The 20,389-nt window shown below is 31.4% G+C and overlaps 1 protein-coding gene across 1 annotated transcript in view; it reads right to left on the bottom strand.

Annotated features, from left to right (window-relative positions):
- Nucleotides 1-12,410: 12,410 nt before the first annotated feature.
- LOC139092909 (putative mediator of RNA polymerase II transcription subunit 29) overlaps nt 12,411-20,389 on the bottom strand; it is an 81,693-nt gene continuing 73,714 nt past the window's right edge. The window contains exon 2 of the mRNA XM_070643482.1: nt 12,411-13,000. Coding sequence (XP_070499583.1) covers nt 12,446-13,000 — 555 coding nt within the window. The 3' untranslated portion in view covers nt 12,411-12,445. The remainder of the gene's footprint in view (nt 13,001-20,389) is intronic.

The following is a 20,389-nucleotide window of genomic DNA, read 5'->3' as shown; positions in this document are numbered from 1 at the left end:
GGAGGAAATAGATTACAATTGTTCTGTACGGCCAGCGAAGTAAGTAAGTAGTAAGTAAGTAATCATATTTACAATAAAGATATTTTGATTTACAAATGAAATTGATACTGTTGAATTTTTGGTACACAGTGTTTTTAAGACACAAGTAAGTACTTATAATTAATATAAAGACCTTTGATTCTATTCTCATTCTAACAATTTCTCTAATGACTCGTATTGCCTTGGTTCCAATCATTAAATTGCTACATTTAAGAAGCCGAAGTATCTAAACTTCAGAAAAATCACTAGTTTAATGTTGACAATAGCTGGATTTGAACCAAAATTCTTCAAATTATCACCCAAAATCTATGAAAGGAACCTCAACTCTACCTAGCTGTTTCTAATTTATTTTCCATTTCAGCCCATTGTAATTTAACCCCAAAATCTCTAAAGTTACATCATCAAGAAACAAATCTCAATTAGTTCCATCAAATTACATTTTCATTAAAGATTCCTTTCTTCTTCCTCAATTTCCTATAAAATTTACAAACAAGCATGTTCCATCCTATTTATTTTTTTCAAAACATTTTGAGGAATCGTAAAACTTATTAGAAACAAAAGTCTTTCATGTTTGATGCTATTAAATATGTGTGTGTGGCATGAGTTGAGTCTCTTTCATCTCCTTATTTTTTGACTTTCTTGTGCTATCTCCTTATTCCACTTGTTCTAGCATTTACAATTCCTAGAAAATTTTTTGATGAATATTACGCAATTTTGTATAAGGAGTAACTTTTATACCTCAGACCACATTTTATTCAATATTACAGAGGTGGTGAGGTATTATTTTAATGGAAAGAGTTGAATTTTGTACTTTAAGATAGATTATTTTAAATTTTAAGCACTAAGTTTTCATTATGAATTTTTAATTAAAGTTTTGAAAACTTTTTGACTTCATTTGTAATTCTTTTTATTTATCGATTCTTAAAAATTGAGTTACGAGAGAAAAAGAGTAAATTTATTGAATTTCGAAAAAATATTTTCGAAAGTGAAAAATTCAATTTTCGAAATTGGAAAACTAATTTTTGAAGTTTTTTTTTTGAAATTAAATTAATCTCAAATGAGAGAAATTGAAATTTAAATTAAAAATTACAAAAGTTTTATTTTTGGAAAATTAAAAATTCGAAATTCGAATTTCGAAAGTGAAAAATTCAAAACTTAACATTGAAAAATATCGATTTTAAAACGTAAAAACCTTCAAATTTAAATTTTTCTAATTTTCAAAATTCAATTTTTAAATTTCTAAAATTTAAATCTTAATTTCTTAATCCAAAAATCCAATTCTTAAAGCACAAGCCAACAAGTGCTCAACGTCAAAATAAATTAATTTCTCAAGTTTAAAAAACACAAAACGACATGATGTCAACCAATGATGACAATGTAGGAGGTGGAAGTGAACAAAAAAAAAACCAAGAAAGTTTTCTTTTGATGAAAAACTTTCCGAAAAAAACTTTTCTTTGAGGTTTTATCTGATGTTTGTCACAGGAGAGCGATAAAAGTCCACTTTAATGAACTCACAAATTAAAAGGAATTTTCTTCGCTCTTTTTTGATGTTTAATGGCATGACAGGGAAATAACTATACACGCACAAAATGTGGAAAACGTAAAAAAAGAGAGAGAAAAATCTTCTCATAAGCTTTTATAACGCGAGTATTTCAGCCTCATAAATATCAATTGAAGCTATTAAACATCAACGTCAGTACGAGAGCGTGATAAATGCTTTTTATGTTTTTCAATGTCTATATTTTTTAAGTCCATAAAAAAGTCCTTATTGCGCCTTTTACTTTATTACAATTTCCAATTAGCTGCTTGATTCATTATTCATGCATTCAACAAATGGCTGCTGCTGGCTTAGTAAAATCTCTCTTTTTCCCATTGAGGGAATGAATTTGAGAATAATTAAATTGACAATTTGAGTAGATTTGGAAAGGTTTTTAAAAAGAATTGATGATGTTTTGAATGAATTTCGGAATATTTGAGGTTATGCGGTGCTGAGATTGATTTGAGTCATAATTTCTAAAACTGAAAGAATCTAATGCAGGTTGGACTTAGTTATAAGGTTTCCAGAAGTCCCAAATTCGACGAATTTTCAAGACCGACACTGATACTGAGACTAAGACTACAAGGGAATTCTTGGATCTTCGAAGCATCGATTTGATGAGAAGTCACAGCGAAGCCTTGCAAAGCCCTATTCTCAGTCTTGAAAACCATTAATTAAAGACAACAGAGAAGAAAACTTCAGATTTAAAGGAACGATTGGCTCTAAAATCCACGTCATTTACCTAAGTTCATATTCACACCAAACTTTCAATTTATCGCTGACTGACTCCAGTTAATTATTATTATTATTATTATTATTATTATTATTATTATTTATTTCATCTTTCCTCTCTTAAATCGAGTTACAGTGAATTACCAATACAAATACTATATTGTCCTGAATCATTCCTAACAGGCATAGAGACCTCTTTTAGGTACCGCAGTTGTATATTTGTATCATAAAATCATGCTCTTTGCCTGTTAAGGCATGTTTCCAGATTCTAACTATAAGGAACAAGCCATAACTCCATATATTTCAACAAAACAAATTCAATAAATCACCATCTAAATATTTCGATTTTTAATTATCAAAATAAAAGCCAAACTTTCTCATTAGTCTACCAAAAAAACACCACCATCATCATCGTCGATGACAGTGCAATCATTTCATTTTTTTTTCGGGTTTATTGATTGAAAAGTTTTCATTCATTTGTCGATTTTGTGGTTTGATTTAACTGTCTTTCTGTTGAAACAATAAAATTAATATTCGTCCCCCGCACATCCGATAATGTCGTTTAAAATAAATGGATAAAATAATCCTTGAATGTAGATTTAAAAAAAACTTTTGATCATTTATAAATGAAATTAATACTTGAACATGTATCCCATGAAAAACTGGATTTCTGTTAATATTTCATATGTGGATTTTTTTTTTTTTTTTTTTTTGAAAGTATAAAAGTCATCCATTAATTCACTTCATAAATGTATTGTTGAACTGCAACTCATGAATACACTCATTTTTTTTGTTAAATAATTGATGAGCTTTTCATAAACTTTTAGCATTATTCGCGAATTGATAATCGAGTTTTTCATCCATTCAATTTTAATAACCATATTGATATCGTGTTTGCTGCTTATGATGCTTGTTCGTACCTATATTTAGCTTAGTTTTTTTTATATGAATTGTGATTATGTATTCAGTTTGCATGACAATGTTGTTGATTAAATTTGTTGTCGGTCTGTTGGATAGGAATTGAATTGGATGTAAGTGTCAGGTATTTTTGGACTTTTGTGGAAAATTGATGAAATATGAATTTTTGGAAACTAATTGAAGTTAATTCGAATTTTTCGGAGTAATTTTGAACTTTTTGGAACATTTTGAAGTTAATGAAGAAATTTTGTCATTTTTGGAGACATTTTGAACTTCTTGAAGATATTTTGTCATTTTTTGGAGACAATTTGAACTTTTTGGAGACATTTTAAACTTTTCGGAGAGATTTTTAACATTTTGAAATTTATTGGAAACATTTTTGGAAATTTTTGGAGACATTTTGAAATTCTTGAAGATATTTTCTCAATTTTGTGACGTTTCAAACTTCTTCAAAGTATTTTATATCTTTTAAAGGCATTTCAAACTATTTAGAGTTTTTGCAGACATTTTGAAAATTTCAAATATATTAAGGAACTCAAAACATCATCACAAAGAGCGCTTTAGCATTAATTTCATACCTTCTATTACTTTCAGCACATTAAAATATATTCCTGCATATTTATGTACAATACACTTCAATTTTTGCCTGTTCAGATGTTATTTTCATCTACTTGTTTATTTTATACGTGCATATAAATTATCAGCATCAATTTTTGTTATTAATTATGAACATTTTTCTACCCGCTGCTGATCTTTCTCTCCCTACCTGTTTATTTGCCACAAAATAATGGAAAACCGTTTTTCACGATATAAAAAAAAATCATAATTTTATTAATTAATGAATATGTATCAAGAAAAAAAATGTTGCGACACTGTTTGATGTTGTTTCCGCAAAAAAAAAAAAAATGCTTTAAAAACTTTTTTTATTTCCCAAAAAAAAATTTACACAGACAAAAATAAAGTTTTTGGTTAATAAATTCATAGGAAACTGTTAAGTATTTGAAAAAAGTTTATGTAACATATTTTATGGTTTTTATAGACCTAAGTTCTAGGAATTCTAATTTCCTGAAGAGCAACGTTGCCCCTTATCTCTTCATATTATTTGCTATCCTCAATCAGATGTTTCAGAAATTTGAAGAAGTAGATGTGAGTAGAGCGCACACTTCTGCATATATTGTCAATTTTCTTTTGAGATGATTTGACTTGTGATAAAGTCAGCAATCGAGTTGGATGGAAAGCTTTTTGCCATAAATCAGACACTTCATCGGAGCAGTTTTTACGTCGAAGTTGAAGTAAGTTACCTGAATAGTTCAAATTGAATAATCGATCAAGAATCGTGACCCAGGCCTTCTTGACTCTGACTTAGTGTCGGATTCGATTAAAATCAAGTTTCATGTCAGAGTCCGTCAACTGGAACCGGATTTTAGATCAATTAATCGATTTAATTAAATTTAGTGAATTTAATGCATATATGCCTTGAAAAAGGCAAATGTGGGCATATCAGGTCATACATTGAAATGGAAAGTCAAATTTTTTCATGTTTATTCCAAATCTAGGTTTCAAATCAACTAAGGCTCTTATTTTAGCTGTCGAACTAAAATTACTCTTAAATTGGATCAAAATCTGCCATCACGGTACTATCAGGGCGATTTTGTGTCTAACCGTTTACCCGTCCCTCAATTCAACGATACCAAGAGCTTCATTTTAGACCTAATCTCGCAAACTTAGCTAGCATATGAAGCCTTTTTGTCTCCTTTCAAGTAAAAACGTCGCAGACAGACAAATAGACCGAAAGACTCTTTTCATATCAAAAAACTCCTAACAAGCCGGTCAATATTGCCCATCACATAGAAAGAAGAAAGGAAAAAAAAAACTCTCACAAAAATTATTTTATTTTCCTTTGCCAAAAGCTTCAAATTCTCTAAATATTTTCCAAGAGATCAAAAGAAAGGAAATAAGCAAACAACGATGATTGATATATTAGATGAAAAAGTAAATGTAATGTGTATATCTATTTCTCTATTTTCAAACATTATAGGAATGTGAAATATCTTTTTTAAAAGAAAAAAATTGACATAAGAGTCTGGGGGTAAAATGAAAAACACAGAGAAGCTGATGATTTAGGAACTGAACATGAAGACGAGAAAATACTTCTTTTTTTTTTTCAAAAAAAAAAAAAATCTCCAATTTAATATTCAAAAAGCGAAAAGTTTGCTCCTCAATTTCCATGAGTACACAACATTAGCGAATAGATAGATGATGCACAAACAAAGAAGGAAGAAATATGATGGAAAAAAATAAAAATTTGTATATAGCATGAAGGAAAACGGAAACAAAATTGAGTTTTTTTCTTTCGATGAGTATCTTATGCGATAGAAGTAGAAGGAGCAAAAGATGAAAATCAACTTCTGACAAAAAAAAATTATTTATATTTTATGAAAATTTATATTCAACTTTTTAGCAAGTTCTGGCAATAAGGGTGGAATTATTTTGGCATTTTGGTGGATTATTTTGTCAATCAAATACATCTTACAATGAGTTCTTTGAGGGGGATGTTTTTGGAATAAGGGTTATAAGATTTATAAAGAATTCAATTTTAAAAGGATGATTGGAAAAAGGCATTAAAAGGTTAGACTGTGATGAGAATTTATTGGTATATAAAGCATATGCTCAATACGCTAGGGATGCATATTAAAGTATTTCTCGAAAAGCTTAAGTTGGTTAATCGATGTGAAATTCGGAATCAGACAACTGTGACTAAGCCATGACAAATAGCTTACTGAGTATCACTTATTCATTTTTGTGAGCATGCTCATTTGTATGAAATAAGCACGCTTTGAGTGTGCTAGGAATGGTGTAGAATTTAAATCAAGTTCAATACCAAGACAAAGTCAAATAAGACCTGGAACCCGATTTTTGATTAATTAATCGATTTCTGCTGTTAAATGACACCTGAACTTAGATTTACTAACTATGACTTACCAATTTCCACTGTATCTATTCTTACTTTGCTTTGAGTTCTTACTTACTTTGCTGATTATAAAAATCAATTGTGATCATGACTTATGTTAGATGTCGCCTGAAACTGGTCCTTTCATTAGCAGCCGCTCGACTGGAAATTGACAATGCAACACTGTCTCAATCAACAGCTTTTTTCTATAATTTGTAGAATAAATCTAACAAAATGGCAAAGCACGCAGTTTTTCAGTCGCTGATATGATTTACTCAGAGGTATCCAGAATATTTCGAGAGATACATCCAATAACATTAAGAATCAGTAATTTTTCAATTAATTCATCTTTGAAAAAACTTCAAAATTAACAAGTTTCTAGAAAGTCTGTAAATTTTTGAAATTTATCTTTTTAATAGCTCTGAAAAATTATTAATAGACTCTCCAAAAATCTAAATGTAAATTCAACAATGAAATGCTTTATTTCGTAGGTGGCAAAAGTACATGCTGAAAATCAGACGCATCTTCTTTAATCCCTAACAAAATAAAAAAAAAAACATGAAAAATCTTTTTGTAAATTTTAATACAAATTTTAATATTTAATTCAAGGAATAAAAACTCAAGTGCTGAAATATTACTTCACGTAAATTTCATCTGTTAAAACAAAGCATTAAACTTCATAACATAACAACTCAGTCAGCTTAAACATTTTCTTTTCAAAATTATGATTTTTTTGCTAAAACAAGAAAATAAAAACATTTTTTTTTAAAGTCATCCCACACTCAAAAAGATATAAAAAAGTGGAAATTCTCCCTACTTTTTGCCATGATTTTTATATATATATATATAAAATAAGAAATAATTCATAGAAGTGAGGGGCAATTTGTTAAAGAAATGGAAGATTTATGCTCTGTTCTATTCATATTCCTTCCTCCTGTTGCTCCTCAGTTTATTCCTCTTGTATATTTTTGCGCATTAATATCATGCCATGTTTGCTTTTCCAATTCACGACTAAAAAACAATCGAGGGGGATTGCTTTGAAGATTTTGACACTGGAAAGGATCGTCTTTGATTGGAAAAGTTAAGCAAAAAAAAATTTAATGAAATTTTATGAACAAAAAGAATTTCTTTTTTAACAGCATTAGGAAGTTGAAAAGGAAATATTAAAAAGTTTTTCTTTTATTGTGTTGCTGTTTCGGTTTTCAGTCATACAATGGGGCAATCAATTATTGTAATTTTTCTCCGATACAACATCACACCCCAGGGGTTGTTTTAAATAAATTGTGTTTTTTTTTTACATAAATTATGAATTATTCAAGTTGAGTCAGGGATGTAGCAGACACACTTGCGCTTCAGCCAAATAAGTAAGGAAGTAAAGGTCCGTGTATAATCAATTAGAAGCTATGGATCACTAGACCAGCATTGCGGTCTTCAACTCATTCAAATGAGCTTCTTAATCACTTTATTTCCAATTAAAAAGCATATCACCAAGATACACAATGCAACAAACCTCAATTTTCAACTTAAAAATTAGTCAAAATTAGCTTTTACAGGAAATTCTGTGACAAACAGCTTTGAGAGCACTAGCCAATACGTTGTACTGTTCAGGTTCCCAAATTACCCCTCCCTACCACATCCCTGACTCAACATTTACATTGTCATAATTCACAAATGATTCCCTTAATTAAGAACAATGAACTTGATAATAATTTTGAAAAGCATAAAACAAAGATGATGATGATGAAGAATGAGAAACTTTTCAGTTTAAATTAATCATATCTAATAATATATCATAAAAATGGAGAGACGAAGGGAAGCAAAAAAAAAAAAGAATCTTTTTTCAGATGTGAAGTTTCTGCAGCTATAGTGGAGATGAGGTAAGAAGCAACAAAAATAAAAGAACTTTTTTTTATCTAAAGTTCATTTTTGAGCGCATCAGTTAGTGAATGAAAAACAAAGTATGAAAGAAAAAGCTCATACACGTTATGCTCAATATTGCACACCTAACAAAAAATTTTTTTTTGATATAATGAAATGTGAAAAGTTTTATCATATCATCAGAAGATGTATATAAGATCAGAAAAATGAGGAAAAAGATTTTTCATTCCGCTCTTATTCCACTTTTTGCAGTCAGTGGAATGATGCATCATTTCATTCTCATTCTCATACAATCATTCTTATTTCTGCAGAGGTGGAATGTTATTAGGAATTTAATTGAGTTTGTGAGGATGAATGTGGATGAGTAATCTGGATCTTATGAAGCTGTTATGAATGTTAACTTAGTCTCTTACTTAATCAGAGCTTACAATTGGTCTCTTACTTAATCAAAGATTGACATTGGTTCGAATATTAATGAACCAAACTTGGCAAAAACAGGCAATTGTGACAGGCATAAACCGTACAAATTCTTGATAATCTAAATAATATAACCTAAATTCTTAACTATATAACGAATAAAGTTGTACGCCCAAATTCCATCCCATACTTACTTACTTACTGGAACCATGCTCCGACTTGGAGCCTAGGTTGCTACAAAAGGCCTTTCATCTGACTCTGTTGCTGGCTGTATAACAAAGCTTGTACAAATTCTCAGTTTTGACATCTAACTGGCATTCCTTCATTACCGTCCTACGCCATGTTGCTCTTGGAGCACCTTGGAGAAAAGGCGACCCTTTTCCCTTGTGGATTCCAACCAAGGGCAGTATAGTATACCTATCCAGCCATATTTACGTAATTGTACTTCTCGATTGATGTCTTCCTGGCCTGCTCTTCTTAATAAAGCTTGATTCGATGGCCATACGGTTGGATCCCCAGTCCACCAGATTCTGAGAATCCGCTTGTAGCAGCTATTAACAAAAACTCTAAGTTTTTGCTGTATCTCTGTAGTTGTGAGCCAGGTTTCGCAACCATAAAGCAGTACTGACTTGACACAAGCATTGAAGATTAATTCCATCCCATAATGGTCGCAATACTCCAGTACAACGTTCCTCCCATCGATCTAACATGAAAAAAAATTCACAGATTGGTTTCCAAAGCAGACAACCTTGATCTCTAGGTTCTTGATCTCCAGATCCTTGATTTAGTGGATCAGTAGAAGCTACAGATGAACGGTGCTCGGGCGGTTAATCTTGCTCAGGCGATGGAATCTGGCTAGGTAAATGAACCATCTTAAAAGATTGTACATACTCAGATTCTGATCAGACAATGAAATCCGCCTTGTTTTGTTTTACTAATAAAAAATATTAACAAATCCACCCATCTCACTGCATGCAGCAAGACAAGAAGAAAAAAATGAAATCATTGAGAAAATTTGATGGAACGGTGTGCTTACTTGCTAGAAAACTTTCTTATAATTCCAATTTGTTCAAGCTACTCCCTTTCATTCATTCATTCTCTCCATTTTCATATTCACTTATGTTAGTTAGCACAACTAGTTTCATAATAAGCTCACATAAAGTAAACAAAAGAAAAAGGAATGAATTTATACTTTTTGACGTAAACTTAAATAATTTCACATTTTTTTTTTCTTCTCCATTCTCTGTTCTTGTTTATTGTTTCCCTTAGGAAGATTTTGGGAGAAATTATATATTTTGGGATATTGGTGGCTGTTTGAAATTAAGGTTGTCTCGAGTGATTCGACTGTAATTTATGCGACTTAAATATGAAACAAATAAAAAGCAAGAAGATTAAATTGAAAGCAACTTAGTGGCCATACTCCTTCTCCTTTACAGCATTACGTAATAAAGTGTCCTGCTTTTAGCACTTATGTTTGAATTTTGAAAAACCGTTAGAAATTATCACAAAAAAAATGATTTCTTCTTGAGTTTTAAACATATAATTCAATTCTGACGGTTAATTAGTTGATAGCTTGCAGAAATAATGCCAATAAACTTGATTAAGTCAGCAAATATCAATTAAAATTAACATAAAAAAATGTATATTTCTATTATTTTTTTATTCAAATTTTCGGTGCTTAAAACCGTACAAATTCTTGCAAAACCGTTCAAAAATAACTGTCAGTTTTTCGTTTACCCTGGATCTTAGTAATCCTAAAGACTAAATTTTTAGGTTCGGCCAAGAAATGCAAGCCTGCATTTCTGCGTTTTAGATGCGCCAGCTTACAGTTCTGTGCTGAACCGTATAGTTCGTCCAAAGCTGCAGGCTTGCAGACCCTGCAATTTTAAACGAATCCTTAAAAATTGCAATTAACATCTTGACAGAAAGACACACCGGAAATAATAAAGCTACAAAATCTCAAAAAACACATTCAAAACCGCCCCAAATTTCTCCAAAGGATTCAAAACTCATGCTTTCCGACCGAAACAAACGAACATAGAAAACTTTTTATGTGCATTGTAGTTTTTCGAAAAACAGACTTTTTTTTCCTTGCTCATTCCACTTGATACTTGCACATGCACATTAACAGTAGAGAGCAGAACAGAATTTACCGCTTCTTTTTTTTGTTGTTGTTTTAAAAAAAAAAAAGTTCAAAATGAGAAACTTTCTCACTATATATATTTTTTTGTGATTCAACGAAATGAATGATGCAAAAGTTCCAGAACAATTTCATTCCTGTACATTGCTTGTATATGCTTCTCTATTCTTTTTAGTGCATTTTTCCAAGAGGAAAAGACACTGATGTGCGCAATTTGTTTGTCCGTCTGTCTGACGTCGAACTATTCCTCCTGTTTAAGCCAGAGTGCTCACGCTTATCCGGGTCATTGCGCTATATGGTTCAGAAACCTGGAATTCAACACAAGCGGATGAAGACGCATTAGGTGTCTTTGAGAAACGGGTGTTACGAGCGATTTATGGCCCTGTGAAGGAAGGAGAAGTGTACAGGTCTAGACATAATAATGAACTTTATCTTTTATTCCAGGATGCAGATATAGTGACAGTACTTCGTGCGAATCGCTTGAGATGGGCAGGCCATATATACAGAAGGCCAAGTGACGCCCCAGTCCATAAGGTAACTACTTCAGACTTTGTGGATGGCAAGAGATCGCGTGGAAGACCAAAGAATTCTTGGATTGCATGTGTTGAAAAGGACGGTAATGAAGAACAAGCAAATGTCGAAGAATTCAATTTGAGACGGCCACACTCTGGTTTAAGCTTTTTTGATACTGTTTGTTTGCTTATTATATGTGTTTTAGATCATGAAACAAAATGATTGGTGCAGTAAATTAACTTTTATCGAAAATTCTCTTACGTTTTACGTACGTTGTTTTTACTTAGCCCATGATTCTTGCCGGACATGTGTTCAATTCTCAATTTTTTCTCACATTTTTTTGATTCTGTTTTGATAATTTGTGATATTTTATAATTGGTAATTGGCAAGCGGTAGCTAGCGATAGAGCAAGCTTCAGGAGCCGACTGAGAGAGGCCATGGATCACACTTGATGTACGGCCAGCGAAGTAAGTAAATAAGTGATCTTTAATGGCAGAATTGTGTGAATTTTGTGTGAATTTTTGAATTCTCAGCGATCAAAATTCACTTCCGTCGGTCACAAGCACCACATCTTTACTAGTTTTCATCTACATATGATGCAAAAAGAAACAATCTGGGGAAAATGAAAAGTGAGCACATAAAAAAAAAGAACTTTGCTTTTCAAGAATGAATAGACAGTTTTTGCTTCATCTTATTGCTTTACTCTCCACAAACCGCCACATCATATCATCATTCTACTTCTATTCACACTGTAAACCATCTACAAGTTGAATGCAATTTTCTTTTTACTTTTCTGTTGCTTGTTTTTCATCTCATCCACAGAAAATGATTATGGATGAAACAAAATGACGATGATGTGGATAGGATGAGCATGTGAAGATGTAAAGGAAATAAACTGAAGTTACCTTTGGGAATTTTCTTTTATTCTAGCTTGGAAAATGTAAAAAAGAAAATTTTTTTTTTTGTTTGTGAATTTTTCTTTATTTTTTTTTGTGGGAATCTGTGATGTGCTGTTTGTGATTTGAATACATGAACAAAACTTTCTAATTATCTGACGAGAAAAGCTCAACTGTGCTTTTAGCTAATTAGTATGTGATAATTTCTTTTGTTAGATTACTTTGAATGAGATGTTCTATTGAGATTTCTAGGTAAAGTTTATAACCTGAACAGCATGTTATCTCCATAAAGGTATTCAGTGACTTTTGGGCTTTGTTGATGAAAAATGTTAATTTATGGCTAAGATTATGTTTATTATGCAGATATTTGTTTGTGATTCTATTGGAGATTTAGTAATTTTTATAAGCAGCACAATGCATTTTTTTCATCCATCAAAAAATTTCGCTAAATAAGAATTTTTGTTTTGGAATCTAGAAACTAGATACAATGTAAAACCACCCGCCGTTGCTAAACAATAGAGAAATATACCGGTCAATCCTAATATACAAATCCAACGTCCACCATTTCCTCGATCTGTCTCAAAAATTTCATCCTGCTCAGCCAATAGTTGCATACGAGATTGAAGCTGTCTAGACGGTCGATCAATAAAATCAGGCAATTGAAAACGAACAGTTGGTCGATCACCTGACTGATTATGATCAGTGGATTGATCTTCCACAATTAATGGAGTCATTTCAAACGATTGATCTTGCGCAGTTGGTTGATTTTGATCAGTCAATTGAATCTGCTCAAATAATGGAGCCAGCTCAGACGGTGATTGATCTTGATGAGCTAATTGAATCTGATCAGACGGTTGATCTCCCTCAGGCATTTGATTCTGCTCAGACGGTTTATCTTGGTCAGGCAATTGAATCTGTTCTGGAGATGAAATTTGTGTTGGATTTTCTGAATTGCCACTAGCTTGATCATTATTTTCTTCCTGAAAAATAATATTTTTTTTAAACATTTTTTGAATTTTTTGGAAACTTTTGCTTAAGATTTCTAACAATCTTGTTCATTTTTCACATTTATTCTTATGAATCATACAAAAAACATCAACAATAAACAATTTCCCAACCCTGTAATATCTTCAGCTAGTCCACCCATCTCACTGTATGCAGCAAGACAAGATGGGTATTGGAAATGTATAAATTTGTTTCTAATTCTGATGGAGTAAAGGAAGTAGGATAGTGAAGATTTTGAATTTTTAACTGAAAACCCCTATCAAATTAAAGGTTTTTTTCCTTAAAAAAAAGGGGGGATTTCGACATTTTGAATACGACCCTAGTCCCTGTACCTCACCACAATATCATGAAAACAAAATCTCATTCAACTTGCATTTCACATAGGGTTTCTGGAAGCGGTTTTCCGAAAATCGCATAACCGCACTTTTTGACCCTAAAATGCGGTTTTTCAAAAACCGCGGTTTTGAAAGAAAAACCGCAGTTTCAAAACTTTGTATGGAAAAATTCTCATAAATCCACAAAATATATAATGTTGATGAAAATTTTTCAAAAATAAATTTAAATTTACTATTAACTTAAAAAATGGACTAAAATCTGGTAAGAACAATCAAAATAGAATAATTTGATACTTTTATGAAAAAAACTCCAAATATAAATTATTTTCCAAAAATTTCATACATTTGTATGAAAAATAAAAACCGCAAAAAACCGCAAAACCGCGGTTTTTGCAATTTTGGAAAACCGCAAAACCGCGGTTTTGAAAAAGTGCGGTTTTTCAGAAACCCTAATTTCACATTGATAAATTGTCATATTTATGATAAGAAAATTGCTTTTAATGGTTGCATGAAGACATCTTGAAATTTTTCTACAACCATTTATCATCTTTCAAAGCTTTCAAAACGTAAAAAAAAATCAAATTGTCACTTGACGCCTGGATATAATTTTCTATAAAATTTCTAAGCGAGCTTCTGTAATTAAGTTAGTAAAAAATTTCTAGTTTAATAGGTAATCAAAGTTTTTGTGTCTGAAGGTATTTTCAACTGTAAAATTTGGAAAACCTTCTGTGTGATGAAAAACTTTGGAATATCCAAAAAAGTTGTCACGACTTCATTCAATTTTCCATGAAAAGAATTAAGTTAGAAGTTAATGTTCCATTTAAGTTGATATTAAATTAAATTTTAGTAGAATCATGTCTGTAATAAAATTGAAATCATACAACTTTATCGTTCCATTGACATTTAAATCATTGCTTAAATTTCAAACAATTTAATAGAAAAAATTTATTTTTTAAAAAAAGCGGAAATTACTTTCAAGATGCTAATTCACAAGCGCAAAATTATCTAGCTGGAAAAGTTTTTAATATTTAAAAAAACAATTTTCATTTTCACTGAGTTAGGTGCTTTTTAAAAGGATTTTTTTTTTTCGCTAAGGATAACATTTGTTGTTATCAAAGTTTGGATGCTCATCTTAAGGTAATGTAAGTATAAGAGTTGTTGAATAATTACATTATTTAATTAATGTAAGTTATATAAAAATTAGTGTTGTTTTTTTGTTAAAAATTGAAATTATTAAGATTTTTGAGAGTTTAATGTCCTAATTTCAGTATGAAAAAGCTTAAAATTTATAAAATCAATTAAAATTCTAATTGTTAAAATTTCAAATTCATCAAATTCGATAAAGATTTCAAAATTTTGAATTGAATCAATTGAATTAAAATTTTTAAAAAAAAATTTAAATATCGGTGAAAAGTCTAAAAACTCATCAAAATTAATAAAACTCAACAAAATTTCAAATTTGGTGTTTCAAAACTGGTAAAAAATTCAAATTTTTAATAGTTTTAAATTTCGGTGAAAAGTCAAAAAATTTGAAACCCACACAAATTCAAAATTGTCAAAACGGATAAAAAAATTCAAATTTTCCAAAATCGTTAAAAATTCAAAGTTAAAACGAAGATTTATCATTCAAAACGTTCTGTAACAACAGCTTAAAATCCCATTCACAACTTAGCATATGAAAATTTCCCTAACTATCACAATTTACCATCTAAGCACTCCTAGTCGTACATGCTTATTAACTGTCACAACCATAACGATTCAAACAACTATTCACTGATAAAGTTTTCTTTTTTAAAAAGCATTCTACAGAAATGCACCTGTGAGAAAGAAAATTTCTATATTTTCCCATCAGAATAATTTATTGACGCAAATTTCATTCATATCCATTGTATAAAGTACATATCAGAAGTAAGATAGACGAAGTATGAAGACATATAAGATGTAAAAGAGAATAAAAGCGTTGAAGAATAAGTTTTCAAAGCATAAGATTTTTTCATATTTTCAACTTGATACACTTCCACTTCCTCTCGCAGAGGATATAAAATAAAAATAAAGAAATAAAGTTTCTCTTCAGACGATGCTTAAGACGGAAGAGATTTTTTTTTATTCTCTCTGATAAACCGATTAAGTGATATTAAAATCCTTAGAATTTCAACTTTCCTTTTGTTTCTTCGACTTGATTTTACCTTCAATGAACTAATTTCCTCTCATTCAATTCACCTCAATGTAATTCACATAAGATTCTGTCCCGAGCAGCACAGTATGCTCCTGCTACGTCGTCGTTTTAACGATAAGACCCAAAGCTATCTTGACCGGTGTGAAATGGCATCAGTGGCCTAAATGGAGAGGTTTGTCTTACGTGTCCAAAATCCTGGGTTCAATTCCCCCAAAAAAAAACCTTTTAGGTATTCAGATATTTGAGATCCAGAGCTGCGCTATGGCGATTCGCGGCTAATGATTGTTTAACGAGTTAGGGTGCGCCAGACCACTGCACTCAATAGACCTACATTATATAGTGGGATCAGAACCACTCCTTTGATGACGCTATTATCAGCTTATTGTCTCTAGCCTACAAAGGGAGGCTGTGGGATTCAGTTCCAAGTTATGTCTAATTTTTAAAGCTCCTTTTCCATTTCAACGTTCTAGTTACGAAGCTCGGTTCTTGTGCTGAGTGGAGATTTGAGATTTTTAGCACATAATGTGTCTTCACTGTTAGATATACCACACTATACTAGTTTATGGATGAGTTTCCTTACGAAATCTTGCGAACTCGGATTGTAATTAGGTTCATTGCAGGGTATATTAGGACTTATGACGTACTCATGTATTTGCAATGTGCAGAGCTTGCAAGTGGCTCGGATTCTACTATAGACTGTAGGTGTAAAGAGTGTGGAACAACAAAATCAAATCACAGTGCCTCCAGCTCATAAGGCTTGGTCCTTCAAGAATTATATATATGCATACAACCTGACCGGACAGTGACTACTGATTTCTACCAATTTTTACACCAAAAAATGCAATTAATCTCATTGTGTCACTCGGGCTATTCGAAATAGAGCAAGCAGTTGTTGAGGATGGGATGAAAATGAAGTCTTTTTTTGAGCATAACTCTACTAATGCATTAAATAGTTTCCTCAACCATTTTCTCTCTTTATTATGAACAAAAGAAACTCAAATTGTATACACAAGTCCTTGAATAGTTCAACTTAATCTCTTTTCTTTTACGTACAGCAACCTTAAAAAATATATATATATCTATAATGAAAGTTAGCAAGCTGCATTAGACATGTAACACAATGACTTTTTACTCTTCTCTTTTTTTTGAAAAGAAAGCTTTTTTTTAAAAAAAAGAGAGAAATCCTTTTTTCTGTACGAATGATGACAATATGAATAGAAAGAAATGTATCGACAATGAATGTATATATACATAGATATTTCTATAATACATGGCTTTGAATATAGTAGAACGAAAGAAGAAAAATCAATTTAGGTTGAAAGATTCTTTCAATACCCGTACTTTTTTTTTCCTCGAAATTTGAGCCTTTTGTTTGGTTTCTGTCTCTTTCTTGCTTTCTGCTCTACATCTTTATTTTTTTTTGTTGGCCATTTGTGATGCCTGAATTTTATGGAACTTTTGGTTTTGAGAGGTTGGAATATGTGCAGTTTGTCAATTTATATAAATGTTTTAATTTCATAGGAAGGATATGAAGGTAGAGCACCAACACAGAAACTAGCAGAAGGAACCATTCTGGTCAGGAGCAGAAGCCTGTTCAGCCGATTCACAGTGGATCAATAGGAACTAATCATCATCAAAGATAGGATTTGTACATAATATTATAGGTAAGCTGGTCGTTTACGTAGAATTCTAACACAGCAGTAAAATTTTCAAAATTTTGTTAAGATTTCGAAAATTGAAATCCAGAACCAAACAGGCGTGGCTCCGGTATGATGCCAAAGTTAAACCGACCTGATTCTATATTTTTGAATGATTATCCAACTTGTTTATCCTAATTAAAGGTATTTATCACTCAAAAAGTGTCAATGTGTAGAGTCAAGACAATTAGCAGAAGTAAGCCGGCTATAGAACCAGCTTTAGGGATCATCTGAAGAAGGCCATGGATCGCAGTTGATCTGTACGGCCATCGAAGTAAGGATCGAAGTGTAGGCAGTCATCGATCGAATTCTAAAGAAATATTCTAGGACAAATGAGTTAATTGATATGATTATTACACAATCTGTTCCAAATGAAGTACAATAACCTACAATATAATACATAAATGTAATTAAAAAGAATTTCCATTAAATTATCACATAAAATGTCAAATTCTTCATATCGGTCTATACAAATGCGTCATTAAGCTCTTGAAAAAATTCAAATAAAGACTCTTATTCCAAAACCATCCCATCTCTCTTCTTCATATTAGCTGTGCTAGATATGACCTCTCTTGATGTGTCACATTTCCGATGATGATTGACAGTTAGATAGATCGAAATGGAATTAAATGTGTGTATATGAGCTTCGATGTGGGGGATATTTAAGTCTTATTTTTCACTTCTTTTTCTATTGTATTTTATTTTTTTTTTTTTTGTTTTTTTTTGGGTTCGCCAAAGTATGGATAAAATTTGCAATTCTCGAATGTTGTTATGGAAGCAAAATGGAGAAGAATGAATGGCAATATGATATTGAAAAATACAATTTTACACTTCAAAAATGCTGCAGGTATACGTAGATAGATGATACTATACAAAATTCATGCTTTTAAGGATGCAATATACTTCACTCGATTGAATTCGATACCAGCTTTTTTTTTTTTTATTCTATAACAATGAGAATGAAAAAGAAGAGATCCAAAATGATATTGAATATTTTTGCAATAGAAGTAAGCTTATTTATAGCTTTATACCCCCCATATACATATGCAGATGAAATAGATAGTTTTTTTGTTGCTCCTCTCTCACTAAATAGATTTAAGTTGCAAATGACTTTCATTTGCCCATGAAAAAAGAATAGGATTTTAAATTTTTGCTCTGTTTTCGGTTGTAAAACATTTAAATTTAAGCTTGTGTTATTTATTTATAGTGAAATTTTCAGTTTTTTCAACTCATAGAGAGCTGCATTTTGTAAGCTCATTTGGGTGAATGTCATTTAAATGCAGTAGTCGTTTGATTTGAGATTGCAAACTTAGCAACTTTGGGGGATCACACTCTGTGCCTGGTTATGTCTTGTATGCCCTGTGCCTGAAGAGGAGAAGCTCCACAATTAAGATGGGAATGTTAGGAATTATAATCTATAATATCCGTTCCCAATATGTACAAAGAAAACAACAGAATGCAACCAGGACTGGACTAACAACGACTATCCAACTCAAACGACATTATCATCTCATTCGGAAAGCATACAGCGTAGAAAATCCAGCTACAGTTTGACTTGAATCTAGCCTGAGGTCGAATTTCATCGAATCTAGCCTAAGGCGTGAGTTATGCTGGTTTAAAGTTCAATTTTCAGTTTTTTTACGTCGTGGATTTTCCCGTTTATATTTTGAATTTTTTAAAATTTAAACACTGAAGATTTTAAAGAAGGAAGCAAGAAAAGAGCAAATTTTTGAAGATTTCGATGCACAAAGAAGATACAGTCAAGGAATCATGAATCTGAACCCCATTTTAAAACCAGCAAAATATCCAAACCCCTTCAAAAACCTAGAAAGTATTTAAATTCAATTTAATTCACATCCTTTGAAATCATTGTCCTCTTGTCTACCTCTGACACCTACATGTGTTACCTACAACTAAAAAAGAATCCTTTAACTATATTTATTGACATCGGTTGGTGCTCTTTGAATATTTAATGCAAAAAAATAACCCCTTTTTTATGAGCTCGTCTCATAAACATTCATCGAATCACCCACGTAGTAGAGCCTTTTTCTACCTTTATATTTTTTTGTTCATAAACATAACATTTCACCTTTCCTGGAATCAGATTAATTTTCATTGCTTTGAACAGCCATAACTGATTCAAAATGACATAAAAAGATTTTGAATTATTCGATAGTGACACGTGTGTATCTTCGATACTAAATTTATTTTTATGTGAGTCACATTGAGGAATTTACCATATTTTTTTATTATTTTATTTTCTCGCCTCCACTTTCCACCTTCTACCTCCAACGGCGTGCGGAGGAAGTAAACAGGCTGTTTTTCGATATAGAAATGTTGCATATTTTATCAAAGGACTCGACTCGCTTAAGTTTTTTATGGGTTTTTGTATGACTAATTTTTTTATATTTGTTTCCTTTATCGGTAAAAGGCAAAAAGCAATCCTTTAAAAAAAATTGAGTTTATCATAAAAAACGTTGCAGGCTGATATTTATGGAAAAACAGGCACGATTTGGAAGAATAAGAAGAATTGTTGTGCAAACAAGGTTGAACATTTACTGAACCTTGAATTTTTTTAATGGAAAAATTTAAAATGGCAAATTTTTTTGTTTGATGATTTTTTTGGGGAATTCCAAATCCGACCATTCCAGAACCCACACAGTATTGAGGATATCACAAGGAGTGCTCAAGTGAGGAGATACTTATTAAGGATTACGTAACGCTTAGGATGATGAGTAGATTAACATTTTTGCGACGGATTACAAATTATCTTATGTATGAAGAACGGCATTTGAAAAAGATTTTTATACCGTTTTTTACCGAGCGTTCCTAGGACTAGTTTTTCGTTTAATTCTAAGAAAGATTATTTTCATAGACTAGTTGCATGTCTATAAAGACTGTTTTCATAGAATTAGACCTAAAACTAGTGTAATAAAAATCTGTCTATTCCTGGATTTGATGCGTAGAAATGGAAGATAAAGTCCTCAACATTCTGCCGACAACCGACTTTAGACGTTCTCTCAGCGCGGCAATGAGCCCACCTATGCCCCAGCCAGGGAAGTAAGTAAATAAGTAAATCATTCAGTTTGTAAATTCAAAACATAGTTTAACAATTTTAATACCTTATTTAAAGCAATTACTCTAAATAAATATAAA

The sequence above is a fragment of the Chironomus tepperi genome, unplaced genomic scaffold (assembly GCF_022539635.2).
Source record: "Chironomus tepperi strain 1889 unplaced genomic scaffold, CSIRO-AGI_Ctep_v1 contig_310, whole genome shotgun sequence".
Lineage (NCBI taxonomy): Eukaryota > Metazoa > Arthropoda > Insecta > Diptera > Chironomidae > Chironomus > Chironomus tepperi.
This window is presented reverse-complemented; position numbering and strand designations above follow the sequence as displayed.